The 21,697-nt window shown below is 43.2% G+C and overlaps 3 protein-coding genes across 3 annotated transcripts in view; all 3 read right to left on the bottom strand.

Annotated features, from left to right (window-relative positions):
• The window catches only part of ttn.1 (titin, tandem duplicate 1), a 207,583-nt gene that overhangs the window by 165,935 nt on the left and 19,951 nt on the right, over nt 1-21,697 (bottom strand). The window contains 10 exon segments of the mRNA XM_030380517.1: nt 10,639-10,917; nt 11,030-11,317; nt 11,405-11,683; nt 11,783-12,064; nt 12,160-12,438; nt 12,522-12,803; nt 13,002-13,565; nt 13,829-14,107; nt 18,606-18,656; nt 21,449-21,637. Coding sequence (XP_030236377.1) covers nt 10,639-10,917; nt 11,030-11,317; nt 11,405-11,683; nt 11,783-12,064; nt 12,160-12,438; nt 12,522-12,803; nt 13,002-13,565; nt 13,829-14,107; nt 18,606-18,656; nt 21,449-21,637 — 2,772 coding nt within the window.
• Nucleotides 982-7,290, bottom strand: LOC115560887 (titin). Its single transcript, XM_030380519.1, has 9 exons — nt 6,719-7,290; nt 6,330-6,611; nt 5,959-6,237; nt 5,570-5,857; nt 5,171-5,449; nt 4,783-5,064; nt 4,408-4,686; nt 2,716-2,994; nt 982-2,090 (listed from the first exon to the last, which is right to left on the bottom strand). Exons 1-9 carry the CDS (start codon nt 6,975-6,977, stop codon nt 1,723-1,725), a joined length of 2,595 nt encoding a protein of 864 aa, XP_030236379.1. The 5' UTR covers nt 6,978-7,290; the 3' UTR covers nt 982-1,722.
• Nucleotides 14,638-18,574, bottom strand: LOC115560886 (titin-like). Its single transcript, XM_030380518.1, has one exon. The coding sequence runs from the start codon at nt 18,427-18,429 to the stop codon at nt 14,698-14,700; it is 3,732 nt and encodes a 1,243-aa protein (XP_030236378.1). The 5' UTR covers nt 18,430-18,574; the 3' UTR covers nt 14,638-14,697.

The raw sequence follows: 21,697 nt of genomic DNA, 5'->3' as shown, positions 1-21,697 counted from the left end.
CCATTTTGAAGGTTCATTGAAACGAGGAGGGAGATGTGGACTGAGAAATATAGGGAGCAATACATCTATATGCATTCACAAGGCGCAGAAATTCTTAAGTTATTTCAGGTAGCCTTGAATTGCTTTGCAGTAATTTGATGGTCTGCATTTTCCAAAAGCTCAGTTTTACCAGTCCACACTATTACACAGAAAACAGTATTCAAGATTATTCACCCTAGAAGGAGTTTTCCAAAAGCTCAGATTGAAGTGGCCGAAAAACTTGGTATTGGTTTGGATGAAATGCCAAAACACAATGAAAACAATACATTTTCAAATAATTAAATTGCACACGAGTAGGTCTAAGGCAAATCGTCATGGATCTCTACTGATTCCATCTCAGATGTGCAGGGAAGTGTATCTCCACAACAACTTCAAAGTAGTGGAAGGAGATGAACTTCTCATCGTCATCCTTGCTTAAGACATTACTTTGAAGGAAATATTTCCTAACTGTTAAAGATTGCGTTTACAGTAGTGATGTTTTCATGTTTCTAGTATCGAAGAGACTTGTTTAATTATTCTCTGTAAGGGGGCTTATGATCAGGTTAGCAGAGGAATGGAAAGCTGTTGGCAGGTCAGAGTTTTTGCTTTTACCTAGACTGACATGGGCCTGACAGAAATCACTCCCAATTTCATTAGTTATTTTCACAGGAGTATTTCCCTGCAGCTAATGGCCGGTCGCTTGTAGAGGACCTCCAGAGAGCAGGTGGAGTCAGTAGTTAGGACATTATACTGGTATGATGCCCAGATCATTTTGTCGTCTTTCTTCCAGGTTACTTGGACCCTCTTGCTTCCAGTGTACTTGCACACCAGCTTCAGAGCTTGACCCACTGAAAAGCGAGGTGTCCTCCAGCTTCTTGATGAAGCGAACAGGCTCTGTGAGAAGCAGTGATGAAAGGAGCAGGTTAGTAAGGTGTTAATGAGTAATTTGGCATTAGTCAGCACTAACCCTGAGACTACGACAGTATGTAATGGCTTCGTCTTATCGGAGACTGCTATACTGTCTCACCAGGTGATAGAGGGACAAGCCCAATATTGCCTTCCAAGGCTAGTCCACGTGGTACTTGTATTTTTTCAAAACCAGTTTGTCAGTTTCGGTTTTAAAAATTGTCATGTCCACACCATCTGTTTTACAATATATCTCTATCCAAGGGGTTCGCCAAAAGTATTGGAAGTACTCCGTTAAGTTTGCCCGGTCAGTAAGGAAGGAAGTCTAACTATTTGGTGCGTTTTGAGCAAGTTTTCAGCTGCGCCATTTTCTGAAGTTCGGTCATGGTGTACATTGAAAGTCTGAGGGAGATGTGGACTAAGAAGTATTGGGTTCAGTATATTTATATGCCTCTACAAAGGGCAATAATGATTAATTAACACTAGATTGCTCTGAATTGCCATGGACGAATTCGAGGGCAGGTGGTAAACATTTTTGAAAAGCTGAGTTCCACCGGTCAGCAATAATGTATTCATTTTTTTTATAACATCTCAACCCTGAAATTACTTTTCCAAAAGCTAAATTTTCAATGACCTAAAACAGTGTTTTAGTTTGGATGAAAGGCATGACACAACTTGTCAGGATTTCTTTGAGGTCCATCTTAGATGTTCAGTGAAGTGTATCTTCACAACATCCTCAAAGTAGTGGAAGGACATGACTATTTTAGTTATTCTATGTAAGCAGGCTTATGGGGGTTATCAAGCACCATCTGAGGAAAGGAGATAGTTACCGAGAAGGTTAGCAGGAGAATGGAAAGCTTTTGCGATGCCAGTGCTTTTGGCTTCACTTATACGGACATGAGCTTGACAGACATCACTTCCAGTTGCATTAGTAATTTCACAGGAGTATTTCCCTGCAGCTGCTGGCCGGTCGCTGTAGAGGACCTCCAGAGAGCAGGTGGAGTCAGTAGTTAGGACATTATACTGGTATGAAGCCCAGATCATCTTGTCGTCTTTCTTCCAGGTGACTTGCACCATCTGGCTTCCAATGTAGTTGCAAACTAGCTTTAGAGGTTGACCGACTCTAAAACTAGTGTCCTCCAACATCTTGATGAAGCGAACAGGCTCTGTGAGAAGCAGTGATGAGAGAAGCAAGGTTAGTTAGGTATTAAAGAGCAATGTGATGTTAGTCAGGATTAACCCTGAGACTACTTGAGTATAGAATGGTTTGGTCCTATCAGAGACTGCTAAACTGTCTCACTGAGAGAAGCAAGGTTAGCCCTGCACCACCTTCTAAACCCTGTCCACATGTGTATGCTTATTTATAAAGCTTATTTACTCCTTTCATTCTGGAAAAGGGTCCTTTCTACGCCATCTGTTCAACAAAATATTGCTGTCCATAGAATAATGCAAAAACAATTTAAAATACTCCGATATGCTCTCCCCGTCAGTAGGGGGCAAAAACTCTAAACATTTAGAGTGTATTGAGCATGTTTTAAGCTGCACCGATTTCTAAAGTTCAGTGAAGGTGCAGATTGAAAATCACACCGTCGCAAAAGGTGAAGGTGACTTTAACCGAAGGTCAATACTGGAAAGATTTTTATCTTTCCAGTATTGAAGAGACTAGTTGTGTTATTCTCTGTAAGCAGGCTTATGAGGGGAACCAGCACCATCTGAGGAAATGGAGATAGTGACTGAGAAGGATAGGAGCGGAATGGAAAGCTGTTGGCAGGTTAGTGTTTTTGTCTTTACCTAGACGGACATGGGCCTGACAGAAATCACTTCCAGCTCCATTAGTAATTTCACAGGAGTATTTCCCAGCCGCTGCTGGGCGGTCGCTGTAGAGGACCTCCAGAGAGCAGGTGGAGTCAGTAGTTAGGACATTATACTGGTATGATGCCCAGATCAACTTGTCGTCTTTCTTCCAGGTGACTTGGACCCTCTGGCTTCCAGTGTACTTGCACACTAGTTTCAGAGGTTGACCGACTCTAAAACTAGTGTCCTCCAACTTCTTGATGAAGCGAACGGGCTCTGTGAGAAGCAGTGATGAGAGAAGCAAGGTTAGTTTGGTATTAATGAGCAATGTGCCGTTAGTCAGCATTAACGCTGAGACCTCTACAGTATGGAATGCCTTGGTCTTATCAGAGATCTTATCTGTAGTTTCTCATCAGGAGAAGCTAGGTTAACCCATCATCACGTTCTAAGGCCAGTCCACATGAATGTGGGTATTTTTTATAAGCTTATTTGTTCCTCTCATTCTGGAGTTTTATGTTCACACCATCTGTTTAACAAAATATCGTCAGGAGAAGGTCCATATACCATCCACTGGAGAACGCAATAACTATTGGTAGTTCTCCGATAAGCTTGCCGGGTCAGTAGGGGGCAGGAAGTCTAACCATTGAGTACATTTTTCAGCTGGGCCAATTCTAAAGTTTGGTAAAGGTGTACATTGAAAGTCTGATGGCGATGTGGAACAAAAATTATTGTGTTCAGTATATGATAAGCCTCCACAAGGCGCAGTAATGATTAGCTATTTCTAGGTGGCTCTGAATTGCCATGGATGAATTCAAGGACATGAGGTCAGTGTTTTCAAAAAGCTGAGTTTCACCGGTCAATAGAAAATGACAGAAAAGGGTTTAAAACATTTTCACCCTGGAAAGACTTTTTCAAAAGCTCAGTTTTCAGTGCCCTAAAACATTGTTTTGGTTTTGATGAAAGGCCAAAACAAGACAACTAGTCAAGGAGTTCTTCCAGTTCCATCCTAGAAGTGCAGCGAACTGTATCTCCACAACATCCTCAAAGTAGTGGACAAGGACATGAACTTCTGATTGTCAAGAGACTAGTTTTGATATTCTCTGGAAGCATGCTCTTGATGGTAATCATGCACCACTTGAGCAAATGGAGATAGTGACTGAGGAGGTTAGCAGAGGAATGGAAAGCTGTTGGCAGGTCAGTGCTTTTGCCTTTACCTAGACTAACATGAGCTTGACAGACATCACTTCCAGCACCATTAGTAATTTCACAAGAGTATTTCCCTGCAGCTGCTGGGCGGTCGCTGTAGAGGACCTCCAGAGAGCAGGTGGAGTCGGTAGTTAGGACATTATACAGGTATGACACCCAGATCATCTTGTCGTCTTTCTTCCAGGTGACTTGGACCCTCTGGCTTCCACTGTACTTGCACACTAGTTTAAGAGGTTGACCTACTAAGAAATGAGTGTCTTCCCGATTAAGTGAACGGGCTCTCTGAGAAGCATTGATGAGAGAAGCAAGGTTAGTTAGGTATTAAAGAGCAATGTGGCATTAGTAAGACTTCTTCTGTATAGTACTACTGGTCATTTGTTTCATCTATTGTCCCATCTACTGTGTCCGGTCACCTCCTACTGGGCAGAACATTTTAGTAATGCAGTAATCAGTGAATGTTTAGGTAGAAGATTTGAGCATCACCTTTAACAGTTACTATGCACCTGCAGGATTCAGATGCCACCCGGTTTTCAGCCTTACAGATATATTCTCCATCATCAAATGTGGTTGTCTTACTCAATTTCAGAGTGGCAACACCTTTTGAAAAGTCCATTGAGCAAGTATAGGACTTGCATATTTTTCCGTTTGCTTTAAACCAAGCTACTGAGATGTCAGGTGTTCCTGCGATACGGCAGCTCAGGGTAAGGGCATCACCGGCAGATACTTCTGATGGCTTCAATTCTTCAACAAAGTAAGGTCGTTCTACAGTAACAGATGAAGTGGTTAGTTATAGCCGGGAGGATAAAGTAATGATTGAATGTTTAAACTACTAGTAGACCAAGACTTGTGAAGTTTTACCTAAAATAGAGATTTGAGCTTCACACTTGTCACTTCCAACTCCGTTGTCAACATTACAAGAGTATGTTCCAGCTGCCTCCATCTTGTCACTGTTGAGGACCTCCAGGACACAAGAGGTGTCTGTTTTTATGACGTTGTACTGGTAAGAAGCCCAAATGAAGTCACCGTCTTTCCACCAGGTCACCTCCACCCGGGGGGTGCCAGCAAATGTGACTTCAAGCCTCAGAGGCACTCCTTTTTCACAGGAAATGTTCCTTAGCTTCTTCACAAAGTGAACCGGTTCTGGTAAAGTAATAATGTTGGTTAGTTTCAATAATATCTCATTCACAAGCAGGCGCTGACAAGAAAAAGAATTGATTTTCTGAGGTTAATTGTAATTCTAACCAACCTTTTACAAACATGATGAATGAGCAGCTTTCCTTCCCAGCATCATTGATGGCCTGACAGGTATATTCCCCTGCATGGCTCTTCTCCACAGCGTTCAGCACAAGAGTAGCTACACCCTCCTTCAGGGAAACATCACAGCCCCTTCCATGGAGCATTTCTTTAGCTCCCCTGAACCATCTCACCTTGAGAGGCCCACTGCCCTTCACTCTGGCCGAGAACGTGACATTTTTTCCAGGGAGACTTTCTTTCATGTCAGGTGTTTCCAGAAAAGAGGGAGATTCTAATTTGAAGAAAGGAAGTGTTGTAAAATACATTTGACCTTTCTGGTATGCAGGAGATCCCATTGTGGATTAAAATATGTTTGAGCCATGGTGATTCCTTCTATACTTTAACTACAAACCTTTGACAGTCATCAAAGCGCTAGTTTCACTGCTTCCTGCAGCATTAGTAGCTTTGCAGGTGTATTTCCCACAGTCAGACAACTGGACAGTTGGAACTTTGATTTTACATGTGTTATCAATGAGGCTTAACTCAAAGCTTGGGCAACCCTTGATCTCCTGGCCATTGTGGAACCAGGTGGTGGTGAAAGGAGCTGAACCAGCCACCTTACACTCCATCTCTCCTGGTCGACCAGCAACTAGATTAATGTCTCTCAGCTTCCGTATGAATGTTGCTGGAATCATCTTATCTGTTATACAAAAATACTTTGCTTTCAAATATGTGCTGGCACATCATCAGGATGGAATCATATTGGATGATAATTAGACTAAAGATGTGATGTATACTGACCTGAGACAGAGAGTTTAATATTGCAGGATGCTTTCCCAATGTTATTTTGGATCTCTAGCTTGTACACTCCTGTATCTGCCTTGTCAGCAGGTTGAATCATCAGAATCATCACTTTATTTGAAAAAGACAACTTCAACTTTGTGCTGGTAGACAGCTCTTGGTTGTCCTTGAACCACCTGGGCTTGAGCTCTGCTGAGCCTGATACCGATACCTCAAGAGCTGCACTGTCTCCTGACTTCACATTTAAAGTCTCAGGGTAATCCACAATAGCAGCAGGTTCTAGAAATTATGAAAGAACAGGTAAAAATAATTTGATCCTATAAGATAATATGCTTGACCTAAAGTGTAATGAAGTCCAATGGTATACAGACCTAGAACAGTGACCAGCGAGACGCACTCGGCCTGGCCAGAGTCGTTCCTGAGCTGGCAGGTGTATTTACCAGATGTGGTGTGGTCTGTTGTTGGAACTGTGAGGGTGGCCTCACCATTAAGATAACTGATAATCCTGTTTTCACCCTCCCTGAGGATGTGATCCTTGTCCTGAACCCAGGACACAGTAATAGGTTCAGAGCCTTTAACTTTAGCTGTCAGCGTGAGTTGCTGACCAGCTCTTATCGACTGCTCCGCCAGTTTCTGGACGAAAGATGGTGGTTCTGGATGATTGATAAAGGAAATATGTTGGCGTGGGAAGATGATTTGAATCAAGGTTTTGGCATAATTGTAAGAGTCCCTGCTGGTAATTGCTGGAAATAGTACAAACCTCTCAAGTTAACGGTGGCATGGCAGGTGTTACTTCCTACATTGTTTGTTACTCTGCATTCATATAAACCAGCGTCTGTCATGTCTAGCTTCATGATGTGAAGAGCAGCCGAAGCTCCTTCACTGACCATGCGGTATTTATGGTTCTCCTTCAAGGCTCTCTTTTCTTTGTACCAGTTCACTTGGAAAGGAGGAGTTCCGTACAGCTCACAGTGCAAGCTACCATCTTTTCCTTTGACGACTTCCAGTATTTCCGGCATTTTAATGAAAGATGGAGGCTCTAGAAAGTAAAATAACGCTGTTAACAAGGGTGATGTTCTTTGTCAAGCAGTGTTGTTTGCACACTGGGAAGAAAGATTGTCATGCTTGTGTTCAATCCATGCATGAATAACATCAGACAGAATCAGTCGACATCATTAGTGATGGAGGGCATTTACTGAAATGGGAATGTAGCTCCTATCATGCCACAAGTTGTAGACCATTTCATCAGTGGTTGGGATAAATATTTGTGTTTTAAAGAATCATGCTTTCCAACACAATGAGACATCTATGTTCCATGCTTGAGGAATTTCAAATCATAAATGTGAACACAGCGAGGATACTTGATTAAAATATTGTACATAGGGATCGTCAGTCTTCGACTTTCATGCTCCTTCAATTCTTTGCAGAATCCCACACGAAGAAAAAAGGGTTACATGATGAATCGATTCAGGGTCTGACCTTGAACTGTGAGTACAGTGCTGCAGCTTGCATTACCAGAATCATTGTACGCTTCACAGGTGTAGACTCCGTTATCCTCAACACTTGTGGTACGCAGCTTAAGGTATGCAGTAGAATCAGCAAATCCTATATTATAGTTGTCTCCCACGGTAAGCTTTTGGTCATTTTTGTACCAGCATAGTTTTATAGAGGTTGCATTGTTCGTCTTGCACTCAAAGCGGTGGCTCTCGCATTGCTTTACAAACGTACTGGGAGGTAGCTTCACCAAGAACTGAGGGGGTTCTGCAAGGTAAAAAAAACAAGAGGTTAATATGGGAGAAATCCAGACTTTGTCTAATGGGTGAATAGAAGATGTGACCTGAGAATGAGATACCGAAAGAATATTTTGCAGTTTAGGCTGCAAAGGAAGCATGGTAAGTCACTTGGAGGGGGCATGATCCGTGGAATGGAATAAGTGAAATCAAGAAAAATAGTTAATTCAGTGGAGGTGGACAAAAAAGAAAAGTCCAACCTTTCACAATCAACTCTGCTGCACATTTCTCAGTGCCTGCTTGGTTGGTAACTTGACAAGAATAAATCGCAATTTGCAATGCTCCAACAGAGTGAAGGATTATTGTAGAAGAGGATGAATTTGTTTTGATGACACATGACGGACTGCTGAAGAGTTTGATGTTGTCTTTAAACCATTTAACAGTGAAAGGAGGAGTTCCTTCAAACATACTCCTCAGATGGACAGAAGAGTTTTGAAGCACATTCTGAGGTTCCGGTCAATCTATGAATTTGGGTGGCACCGAAACCCACACAGAAAAGACATTATGATAAAGCCGATCGACATTTAAACAGAGAATAAATAGATTAAACTAATAAGTTCTAACCTTTAGCTGTAAGTACTCCACTGCATACACAACTCCCTGCTTGGTTAATTATTCTACAGTAATATTCCCCTGTGTCATTGCTCTCACTGAGTCTCAGCTGCAATAAGATGGTATTTTCTGCATGGCTCCTCTTGCCTCCTTTTTTCCAATCATCGAATATTGGCAGAGAGCCAGCTGCTTTACACTCAAAGGTTACATGTGATGCCCAGATCTCCTGAATGCTGGTTAATTTCTTAATGAATGATGAAGGAATTGCTCCACCTGTATTAAAGAGTCACATTAACAAATGGTAAGAAACGGAGGGAAAAAGGTTCTCAAACCCTAAGACTGTTTGATGTCAAAAATGAACTTCTGACCTGCAACAAGCAAATTAACCTTCCACCTGAAAGAACTAGAGTCTGTAGCCTCAACCATCTTGCGTCTCCCAACTGACAAGACTAAATATTAAGTTAACTGAGTTCCTCAGAATGGGTATAATATCTGCTCAACAGCAGATTTCTGCCATCTTTGCCCCATTTTGTTCCTATCTTAGGTGTTCCTGCATTCCAAGCTGACAGGATCCCCCAGTCGATTTGACCACCTCTTGCGTTTCTTTGATTTGAAGTAGTGCTATGGAAACCAAGGGTGATAAGTAATGCGTATCATGCAAAGCTATCCTCATTCTGGATCTCACATATATAGTATCCAGATTCTGTCTTATCAAATAAGAGCTCAATCGAGGTGGAGGTGTTGGACTCAACCAAAGAGCAAGTCAGAGGGTCAAAGATGGGATGCCGGAGATCAGCACATTCAACTTGACCTTTAACCCAGGTGAAACAGACATGGATTCTAGCTTTTTTATACCTGTTGGTTCTGTTAGTGGATGAAATGTGATATTTCACTTATACAAATTAAACCTAACCTTTGATTAAAAGGATGCCAGAACAATGCTAAGGATAACAGCTAGCTTTGTTTCTAGCTGTGCAGGTACAGCTGCCACAGACTTTACTGTCAAGACGAGAGATTTCCCAGAAAGCCACATTCTGGATCTCCTTCTCATCTTTGTACCACAAATTACCAACATTTCAATGCAAATGTTAAGACAATGACAAATGCAGTAAATGCATGTGAAGAAGGTCCAACAAACCTGTCACTGTGAGAACAGCAACACATTTCTGACTTCCGGCTTCATTGTGGACATGACAGACATATTTCCCACTGTGCGTCTTCTGAGTGTTTTTCAAATTCAACACGGCAGTTTTGGCCTCATAAGACATCTTGATGTGCTCATCTTCTTTGAGCTCACAGTTGTCTTTGACCCAGGATACCTCCATGGGGAGTGATCCGGTTAGCATGCACTTGAGAGAGACCTCTGAGCCCACCTGGTACGTCAGGTCCTCTAGTCTCTGAACAAATGATGGTGGTTCTAGTGAAAGAAGATCACACAGACATCTAGAGTCCATCCATGTTTATCTATAGATATTTACATAGTAAACAGCTTCCACAAGAGCCTGTATGTTTAGCGACAGATGTTCAATAAATTGGCTTGTTTGTTAGAGTACGTTGTAATACATGAAACGCCTTGAAAACTAACCTTTCAGTGATATGTGACAATAACTAGATATTTCTCCGACTTCATTTGTAACAGTGCACTGGTACTTCCCAGCATCTCTGGCCTCACACTTGGAGACCATAAGTGTAATGGTGTCTTTTTCAAAATGGATGTAATGCCTTCGGTCATTTTGGATGGGCTCACCATTATGGGAGCAATATATTTCAAAGGGGGAAGAGCCTGAGACTCTTCCTTCCAAGACAATGTCGCATCCCTTTACCAGGGTGGCAGACCTTAGAGGCCTCACAAAAACAGGGGGCTCTACAGTGGAGAAACGGTATTGTCACTTTCACTTTCACACACACACACACACACACACACACACACACACCCGTAACCTTGACACGAAAAGATGAAACCAACCTTTGACTGTTACAGTACAGCTGCAGTGATTGCTACCAGCCGCACTCGACGCCACACAGACATATTCTCCACTATCGTCCACGCTATTGTCTATCACCTCCAAAGATGCCACTGAGTTAGAGAAACGCACCAGCTGTCTGTAGTTTGAAATGATCTCACAGCCATTCCTAAACCACTTCACACTAAGCCCAGGGCTGTCCTCTACTTTGCAAGACAATGTCAGAGGCTGTCCCGTTTTCACTAGGCGTGAGGGAACAAGCTTCAATGAAAAGGTTGGTGGTTCTGTAAATAACAGCATTAATTAGGACAAATAAACATACATTAAGACAGAACAGCAGGGTACATCGTCTGAGAGAAAAATGTAAACAGCACCTTTCACAACGAGGACAGCAGTACAGTCCACTTTCCCAGCATCGTTGGATACTTGGCATGTGAACTTAGCAGAGTCGCTGGGTTTCACTGAGTGGAGTTCCAAGGTGCTGGATAAGGCATCTTTCTTAATTAAATATGAGCCTCCAGTGGAAATTTCCTTTTCTTCTCTGAACCACTTGACAGCCAGAGGAACTGTTCCAGTGAAGGCTGATTTCAAAGAAATAGTGGAGCCTTCTTTTACCTCCCGGTTATCTGGTTTCACTGTAAAAGCTGGGGGTTCTAGAAAAACAATGTTAAAAAATTCATGGTCATGGTCATCATCAACTTATAGTCGGAATGGATCTCTCTGTTCCTACACTGACCAATGGTATTTGAATGTAACTTTTCTGACCTTTGATACAGAGAGTTCCAGTGTCGTCCTTTTGACCAGCAACGTTGGTCAGTCGGCATCTATAATTGCCTCCATCACTTTGCCCCAGGCTCCTTATAAGGAGAGCGGCCATGTTCTCCCTCGTTTCAACCTTATATTTTGTATCACTGTGGATCTCTTTATCATCTCTGTACCAACAAACATCAATTGGTTGGGTCCCACAGAATTTGCATTCCAAGGTAATATCATTACCAATATTTGCATTAAGTTTCTTTAGAGTTTTAGTGAAGGAAGGGGGAACTGCTCGACCTGTGTAAGAAAATGGATGGTCACTGGGAGTACTTTTAAAAACTCTCAACTAAGAAATTCTGGACGTTATTTGCACTTAAAACTAACCTAGGACGGTAACAGAGATTTTGCACTGGTCCTTGCCCACTTTGTTTGACACCTCCATCCTGAATTCAGAAGATTCTTCTTTTTCTGCTGCCAGAATTTTTAACATAGCAGTTTTCTCCTTCAGAGTGATTTTGTATTTACGACCACTCGTCACCTCCTTTCCATCTTTAAACCATTGCACCTTGAGGTCTGGGCTTCCAGCGATTGTACATTCCAAGGTGGCTGAATCTCCTGCAGTCACACTAATGGACTCTGCAGGTTCTACGATTCTGGCGGGTTCTGAGGTAAGATATTATCATTTTATTAATATAACACTTTAATAGCCTCTACATTAGTAAAACAATCGGCTTGTTCAAAGAAAGATTGACCAAAACTAACCTTGGACTGTTAGAACAGCTTCACATGTCTGACGTCCTGCAGCATTTTCAACTTGGCAGGCATACTTTCCAGCATTTGCCACCTCAACAGATGAGAATGTAAGGCTGGCAACATTGTTCTCCAACCTCATGCTGATATTGGCATTGTCATCTCTTAGGATCTCAGAGTCTTTCGTCCATTTAACAGTGAGGGGAGCTGATCCTTTTATACTGCCCTGAAGTTTGACTGTGTTTCCTAACACAGCCACAATGCTCTCAACTCTCTTTGAGAATGCTGGGGGTTCTGAAATCATTTTTGCAACAATCAAATATTCATACTAAGAGATGATTGTTACCGAAAGAGAAATAGCAAACATTTGGTTATTTTTTAACACCAACCTTTCTGCTTAGCCATTGCCTTGGAGGATGCTACACCAACTGCATTTGATACATCACACTTATAATCTCCAATATCAGAACTTTCAAAAGAATGGATCTCAAGTGAAGACATGGAGCCCTGTGACACTATTCTGTATTTCCCGCCTGCAGAAATACGTTTTCCATTCTTCAGCCAGGTCACCTCAAATGGTGTTGAGCCTTCAATCTCACAGTCAAACATGGCAACAGATCCTCTCACTGCTTCAACAGAAAGCAGGTCCTTCATGAAACTAGGGGGTTCTGAGAGAGAACACACAATTTGCTTAGTACATTTATTTAAAATGTCTTTATAGTCCCCAATAATGCCTATCAAGCTTACAGACCTTTCACAGTAACTTTACTGGTGCAGCTCTCACAGCCTGACTCGTTTAGGACCTCACAGGTGTAGTTTCCACTGTCTGACAGCATGACACTTCTCAGCTCCAGAGTAGCAACACTGTCCTTCAGGCTGATGCTATACCTTTCCCCTGGGGACAGCTCTCTGTCGTTGAGGAACCAAGATGTTTGAAGGTCTGGGGAACCGCTAACAATGCACTGCAGTCGAGCAGAGCTGCCCTGCTTCCAGGCTACAGTGCTCTCCAGCCTCTTTATGAAGCTTGGAGCCTCTGCACAGGATGGTCCCATGGTTACAGAGATGGAAAATATCAAGACGGCATCATATAACACAATATAAACTAAGAATTGACCATCAAAAGGGGGGAAGCAGGTTACTGGGTTCTTTCTGGGTTGTTCATTTCCAGTACTGCATATTTGCAAGAGCTTCAACAGCTGCAGTACTCATGAAATTATCTAAATGGTCTTACCTTGCACCCTGACTTTGGCAGAGCATGTTGTACTTCCAGCGTCGTTTGTGGCTTTGCATACATATTGGCCACAATCTTTCAGTGTGATCTTTGGGATATCAAGCGTGACCCTTTTCCTCTCAAAAGAGAGTTTACAATCGGGAGATTGGTGGACTTTTCGCCCATCTCTGGTCCACATAATGGTCACCCCAGTGTCCTTGTCCACCTGGGCCTCCAGGTGGAGAGAAGCCCCAACAACAGCTGCCACAGAGCCAAGGGGCGTCACGAAGCTGGGCGTGGCAATGACACTGAGCTCTGTGCTGCACATAGCGATCCCAGCGCTATTAGACACTCTACAGAGGTAAACCCCCTGGTCTGACAGCTCCACATTGGGGATTTCAAGAGTGTGTTTATTCTTTTCTGAAGAGGTGTGGTAGTGTGGTACATCAGGTACGAGTTGATCGTCTTTGTGCCAGACAATACTGAGTGGATCCGATCCTGTTACTACATACTGCATGGTGGACTTCTTTCCCACACACACAACCTGAGATTCAGGCTTACGTATAAACGCTGGAAGGAAGGTTTCTATGAAAAATGTAAAGAAAATTGTCACAAAGATATTATACCCTGTCCAAAAATGAAAAAGCCAACCTCTCAACCTTGAAGAGAAGCCAAAAATAATAACAAAAACAGCCCCAGCATAATGGTTGCCAGGCTTATAATGGAATGAGGAACAAAAGCCTACTTAGCCAACACCAATAGAAAGGAAAGGTTTCAGCCGCAAAAATGAATAAAAAAAGTACTTCATACAGAAAGAGGATTTAAAGACCACGCTGTGGTTCTCTTACCGGTGACGTTCAGGGTGATGGAGCAGCTGTCGGAGCCGTGCTGGTTTGAGGCCTTGCAGCAGTACTCCCCGCTGTCAGCTTTAGTGGGGCTTATAAGCTCTAGAGAGGAGACATTGAAGCGGCTGATGATCCTGCATCTGTCCCCATCTTTAATAGGCTTTCCTTCCTTGAACCATTTGAAGTTGACATTTGGAGCATCCTCAGTGTCACATTCAAACTTGGCGTTGTTCCCAACATTGACCTCCAGGGGCACTGGTCTGTGCCTGAATACCGGTTTCACTGCAGGAAAGGAAAAACATTCAGTACATGGATCCTATGGAAGGGTTACACTTAACTGGCGAGATGGTGAACCTAGGATATGAAACATGGAAGGATTATACTGGAGGGGGTGGTGGTTAACTGGTGAAATCAGGAAAACCGAGGATGGAAGGTTAACCTAATGTGATTGGAGGAGGAAATGCTGTTAGGAAGCATGGATGAGCTGGGAAAAGAGAAGAGAATGCATGCAGACAAAGGCTCAGGAGGTGTGAGGAAAGAGTGGAAGACATGGTAGATTCCCCGATGAAGATGAGTGGATGGGAGGAAGACTTGTTGAGATTCTGGTGTTGATGAAAAGATGATCTTGGAGGTAAGAGTCTGATGAAAACCTTGAAACTAATTTTGGACAACAAACTATCACTATAATTATATATATATATATATATATATATATATATATATATATATATATTTGTATGAATACATACATCTATACCTAAGCAAAAGTATTTTCTTTATTGTCACTTCATTTAAGCCAGACATTGTTTGAGTCCATGAAGCCTGATTTAAATGTAAACATTCCTAAGGGAAAGAAATGAGTTCCAAGTTTTTCACATGACAGCAGTAGTATTATTATGGGATGGTGATATCAAAGTAATCCTCATTTTCAAACCTCTTGAGACCACAGTTAGTCTTGAGGATGTTCTTGTCTTGCCAGCTTCATTCTCAGCCTCACAGATATATTCTCCTTGATGCTCCTTGATAACTTTGTTGATAATAAGTGTGTATGTGTCATTGTCTTTAGAGCACGTGAAGTCTTTGCCAGATTTGACCAATTTACCATTGAAAAGCCAGTTAACCTTGGTGACGTACTTTATGGTGGTGCTTAAAACAGCATGACTGTGCTCCTCAATGCACTCATGATCTAGAGGGTTCATAACTATGGGATAGTCTACGATACTGTCCGAGAACCCACTGATCATAAAGGCCTCAGAGAGATACTCTTCCTTGGTTTCTCTATGAACGTGCTGTTCAACAGACACCTTGGCCACAGTGGTGGTCAGATCAGATGCTCCCTCATCCTGCTGGGGACCTAACCCTAACTCCAGGATCTCTGCGCATTCATGAACAGAAACACTGTTATAGGTAACCCCGTCCTCAGTCTTCACAGAAGCCGAATGAGACACAGGGGAATGCCATCCCCTTGTTCTTTCTGATACAGTAATAGAGTCCACTACAGATGTCAGCAGCTCTTTGGAAAGTGCAGAGGCTGCCTGTAACTTTTGAGGGCTGTCTAGCAAAATAGTACTGGGCCCTAGAGTCAGAACCTGGGACTCCTGGTAAACTATAGAGTGGAAGGCTGCCTGCAGTTCTGACCTCAGGTCAGCTGTCTGGAGGTACTCACCGTCAAAAGCCAGAGAGATTTCTATGGCTGCACCAGATGACGTGACAAGGTATGTGAACATTGCCAGTTTTGGCTCTTTCTGAACCCTAACTTCCTGGATCTGTGCTGCCTCTAACTTTCCCACCACATCGGCCAGTAGCAGTGGTTGTTCCTGGGCCACAGCAGACTGAAGAGCATCTTTCAGCTGACGTCTAATATTTACACTTGATGGTTTGGGAATCTGAATCACAAATGTCAGCTCTTTGGGCAGTGCTGTGCTCTCCTCAGTCTGTGGGGCCATTAAATATAGTTCAGGCTGTGTGATAACACTGATTTTAGAGGACTCTGACTTGATTATCTCATGGGAAAACTCTCCTTTCAGCACATGCTTTTCGACCATCATGATTGACTGTCTAACTGACTGGCCCTCCTGGATCTGAACCGCAACGTCCTGCTCTGCTGCCTCTATAGACAAACTGATCTCAGTAGAGATCTCCTTCTTCTCAACCTGGACCGGCTCTGTGGGAACCTTTGGCTCTACAGCTGTCTGGCAGGTGAATGTATTCTCAGCAGCCAGACTCTCAGTATGGGCCTCCACCAAAGCCTGGATGTCTTCTAAGGTGGTGACATTCATCAAATTCCAACGCTCCTCCCTCTGAACTAAGGCACGCTCCTGTTTCATGTCGTGGGGGAAAGGAGTCTCTTTTGGGAGTTCCATGGGGTGGGAGGTCACCTGTAGGATATTAAGAGGTCTAGGCTCCGACCCTAGCTTTGATTTAACTCCTGTCTCCGACATATCAAGATCTTTGTGATTATCTGCTGTGATCTCCCTTCGCTCCTCATAGGTGGCTGCATGACTCCTGGTCTTCGTCTGTTTCTGTGCTGCCACCTGCTGCTCTGGTTTGGTAATGCTAAGAAAACCCTCCTTAGGTAAAGCAGTCACATCTTGGACTGAATGAAGAAAAAAGGTTGGTGGCACCTCTTTCTTAGGCTGAACCCTTTTTGATTTGGTTATTACAGATAATCCAGAAGTAGTTTCACAAACCAATGACTTTTGCTCAGTCTGGGTGACTGGATAAAGCAAAGCAGTATTCTTACCGGCAATTGCCTGCTCTGATAAAGGCTCCTCACTCAAAAATCTTCCCTCAGATTGTAAAATGTCCTGATCGCAGATAACTTGTAAATACAGAAGTCGTTCCTTTTCTCTCTGGGACTGCAGAGATAAGGAGGATTCCAACCCTTGATTTAACCCTGAGTACTCTGCTTGGATCTTGTAGGTTTCCTCAATGCACTGAGCTGACCAACATACTGTGTCTTTCCATGGGATCGTACTCTCTTCCTCTGATCGGCACATTGCAAACTTATTTTCTTTTGCTAAAATCAGAGTTGTTTCACTGACAGGTGCTAGAACTTGCTCAGGCCTTTCCTTGTCTATCAGAGGTTCAGTGGCTGATTCTAAAGCAACCAGAGGCTCTACGTGTCTTTCATTTATCGGAAGCTGCCCAGCACAATTGGATGTGTACAGGATCTTCATGCCCTCTTTCACTCTAAAGCACTTCTGTTCCTCCTGCCTCACTATCAGGGCAGATGTTTCTTTGATAGGTAAAGCAGACTGCACCTGGTAACCACACACAACCTGTTGGGGTTCAGAAGATGTGAGGAGCTGCTCTGATGCGTTGTCTGGAAGGACCTCTGGTTTGACTGTTGTAAAAGGAACAACCTCTTGAGCTATGGCTGACATTAGCCTAGACGGCTGCTCTTTAACAAATTCCACCTCTACCAGCTCAGGGCTCAGGATGCGGTTGAAATGCTGCTCAATAAACTGCTGACTCTCCAGGACAGAAGAGGTAAACGCTGCCATGTGAAGCTGTTTGAGTGGGACTGCTGAAATGTACGATGGATGGGCAGGAGCCACTGACACCCTCTCCTCCACTTCATGGGACTGCAGAACGGCAGCCTGGTGGGTGACCTGCTCTCTCTGAAGACTGGTGGCAGAAATATTCAGATCTCTAATGGTGCCCACCTGCTCACTGGTAATGACCTGCCTGTCTTCAGTGCCAATGGTGTAAACCATCTGATCTGAACTAGATATTTCCTGTCCTAGAAGGCTGACCGGGTATAAGCATGACTCTGTGGCTTTCTCAGTCATGGTTACCTTGTAGCCTCTTTCTTGAATAACTGTGCGCTGTTCCTGCTGAACAGCCTCCCTGAAAACCTCCAATTCAGCACTACATAAAGCCTCTCCAAAATGGTTTGAGGCTTTACAAGTGTAGATGTCGCTGTCCTCCTGTTTGATGCTCTTTATTTGCATGAGGCCAGAGCCATCTGAGTTGTTGACTATGATACAGAATTGACTTGGTTTGATGCGGTAGCTTCCTCTAAGCCACTGAACTTCAGGCAAGGGGCTTCCTGTTACCTTGTATCTAAACAACGCCTGACCCCCCTGAGGGGAATGAAGAGGTTCAATCTTTTGACTGAAGTCAGGGGGCTTGTTGGGTGGGTCATCCCCCTTTTCAACCTCCTTTTCATATCCCACTAGGTCCTTCAAATGAACATGCAGGTATGAACTCCAGTTCGACTGACCAAACCGGTTGCATACTGTACACGAGTACTCTCCTTCAAATGTTCTCTCAACTTTGTTAATGATCAGACTGTATTCATCTTGCTCATGAGTGAATGTATGTGTAGATGAAGCTGTGATGCCTTTCCCGTTGTGGAACCATTGAACAGATGGCTTGGGAAAGCCCGCCACTGTGACGGTAAACCTAGTTGTTTCCCCTTCGGTCACAGCAGCTGGAGACAGCTGGCTAAGGAAAACTGGCTTTTCTTTTTTCCTCTCTAAAGAACTACGTGTGGGCTCTGGCTTGAGTTGGAATGCTGTTGTTCTATGGTGCAGGTTAAGACCAGTTTTGTAAGTCTCTTCATCCACCTTGGAGAAAGCTGAGTAGAATAATGACATTACATCACCTGCCCATACATTCAGTTACATTCAAAACAAGTTAAAATCATATGCATACATGTGCTTGAGCATTTGACAATTTGAACAGAAGAACATATACATTTATTTACAACATTTGAACCAAACATGAGCAGATAAATGTAATTACATTAGGTATCAAATATAATGATATTTACCTTTAATTTCCTCCTTCTGCTCCATTATAGTTCCCACCGCCGCTGCAGGAACTGAAATTATACAAAGATAAATTAATCTAAGTGTCCCCAAACTTTACAAGAGATGCATGACTGTTAGGATCAGTGATCATGCATCCTTATCCTCTAGTTGACTTTGTCACATGCTTTTGGACAGTCGATGGCAGTCGAGGGCATTAAAGAGGGTGGTGTAAATCTCTCTCTCTCTCTCTCTCTCTCTCTCTCTCTCTCTCTCTGGAATAAAAAATATTATTATGTTCCAAATAGACCAATTGATTGAGATCTGTCTTCTTGTTGCATGGTACGGTCTGGTGTTAATTAGTTTTGTCGAGTGATCCTGTATTGTTTACGGTGTGGGGCTGTGGAGGGAATCCTATTGTGCTGTGTTGTGCTGTTTTATTGTGTGTTTCTCTTGAGGCTCTGGTTCAGTGGAGGTGGAAGCATTGACCAGTGCTGAGCAGAAAGCATGCAGATGCAAACCTTTCATTACTCTGTGGCCCTCAGCGTCCAGGGCTGAGCTGGCATTTTGGAAAAGAGAACCATTCCCTTGTCCAGACCCAAAATTCTTAAAGTCTAGGCATGACAGAGAGTTGTTGAAATTTAACCGGTTGTGAAGCCAAAGAACAAAGGAGGTGGGAGCCCCCTCGAAGACACAGCAAAGAGCAAGCTCTCTGTTTTTGAGGAGCATATCAGGGCTTAGTTTGAGGAACAGCTCACGCTGGCTGGATACGGCTTCTCCTGGCACCACATCAGGGAAGTAAAGAAGGCTAAGGAGGTTGTGAGTTCTTGGGAAAGACTGAGGAGCCAGTTCCTCCAGTGGCTTGTCCCAACCAGGGAGTTCTGCAGAAACCAGTTCCTCTAGCGTTTTTTCCCGAACAGAGAGCCCAGGAGTGTCCCTGTCTGTCTGGGACACTTTACGAACACAATCGCTTGGGGTGGAATTTTCTGCTTTGATAATCGCTTCTTTTGCTGGTTGAAAATAAAGTTAGGGAGAGGGATTAGGGATCAAAGGGCAAAAAATAGAATTAATTGAAGATGTAAAAACTAAAGGGGTAAGTAGGATGGATGGATGATGTTAGCTGGTAACAGGAGGCGTGAAACTACAAATTGACAAACTAATGGTAGAAAATGTTATAAACTAGCAGTGTTATTTCATCATATCTTAAGAGATTGTGCGCTAAGATTAAAGGTCATCTTAAAGGACAAAGCAGTATCGTGAGCAGAGCGGATGGAAAGATGAGATGAAGGACAATAGAGAGTAACCACCTTCCACAATGAGCTGGGCAGAGTTACTGTTGTGGCCATGTGTGTTGCTGACCGTACAGCGATATTCTCCCTGGTCTCCAAGGCTAACACTCTGGATGATCAGGGACAGAAGCCCTCCTCTCTCAGAGCTCCTCCTCCTCTCCGTCTCCCCCAGGCCATGGCCATTATGGTCCCACACGATGCAAGTGAAGGGCTGCCCATCGAAGGAACAGCTAAACGTAGCCATCTCACCACTTTTTACCTGGACATCGGTCATCTCTAGGAGCAGTTTGGGGGCGGCTGGGAGACCCTCAGACAAGAAGCTCTGAACATCAACACTCCTCCAAGAGGATAAGATCGTGGTAGACATGGAGGACATCTCCGACACCATCTCCACACTGTGGGAGCTCTCTGACTGAACATGCTCTCTCTGAATGACCACTGTTTCACACTCAGAGCTAGCTAAGGCTTGTGCCTTTTCATCTGGGCAACAAGAAAGAGTAGAGGGATTAGGTCAAAACATCATTGGGGACTTCTTCAGGTTACTGCATCAAAGCCTGGCAGGTTGCGGTTTGTGGTGCTTTGAAAGGCGGTTTGAGTTCTGATCATTGATAGGGTGGCTCAGTGGCTGTTTTCCATGCAAGCTTTGACAGGACAACACCTATGAATTATTTGTGTGTACAGAACCAGAAAACAAAGTTCCAAAGTTTCCATGTGCAAGTCAGTGATGCATTCCGCTGAAAAAGATTCATTCTTTACTAATCTCTTATTGTTAAAGTGTGTTTTATGCTGGAAAGAAAGTGTATCATGCAAGACACGCATTAAGAAAAGTGTGATTTCCGTGAGACAAACATCAAACATGGTTGGCTGCTTCTGTTGTTCAGCGTGCTTCAGGTTACAAAGTCAACTTCCAATCAGACATTAGATTGACTTTATAATCATAGTATAGAGCAGGGCTTCTTAAACCTTTCATCTCGGGACCCAAAAGACTTTTACATTTTGTCAGAACTTCAACTGTGTTTTATGGTGGGTCTTGACCCAAAGTTTAAGAAACCCTCATAAATAGTATATACACCATAGTGTATAGTGTATATACTATTATTATTATTATTATTATTATTATTATTATTATTATTATGTATAGTATACTTAAATATACTATACATAAAGACAGAGCTGGCACCAGAACTAACATATACTATTCTAGTTCTAGTACTCATATCTTCCTGGCATGCTGGACAAACAAACTGAGAAACCGAGCCACGTATCCTAAGGCTTCTATTGGCTCCATTAAGATAGAATTTTAGCCAATAGATTCTGTTTTGGCAGAATAAATGAGTCTCAAAATAAAGTAGGATTATCTAGGGAGATTACTTCATATATATACATATGTTAAAAGATGTAGCCATATCACATACAATGTGTACTAAATAAAGCCTCTATCACATACAATATGTAGGTTTTGAAAACCTCTATCACATGGGGATTCTGAATTTGATAAATAAAGCGCATGCAGGGTCTGAGCTCCAACAGCAATCAGGCGGTTATCTGCTAATGTTGTTCTCTGAGTTCAAACGTACCATCTAGGCTCAGCTTCGCACTGCATGACACCCTTCCTGCTGTGTTTCTGGCGGTGCACATGTACTCTCCCTGCTGGGCTGATTGCACCCCAGACACATCTAGCTGGCAGGTCTCCCCGGACCGAGTCATCCGGTAGATGTCTGAGTCCTTGATCTCTTTCCCATTACAATACCACACCACCTGCAAGTCTGTAAGGACAGGGTTGACTTTAACTCATTGAGACCAAATACCCAGAGCAAACTGATCCC

This window comes from Gadus morhua, chromosome 16 (genome assembly GCF_902167405.1).
Source record: "Gadus morhua chromosome 16, gadMor3.0, whole genome shotgun sequence".
Taxonomy (NCBI): domain Eukaryota; kingdom Metazoa; phylum Chordata; class Actinopteri; order Gadiformes; family Gadidae; genus Gadus; species Gadus morhua.
Note: the sequence above shows the minus strand (reverse complement) of the source record. Positions and strands in the feature narration are given on the sequence as shown.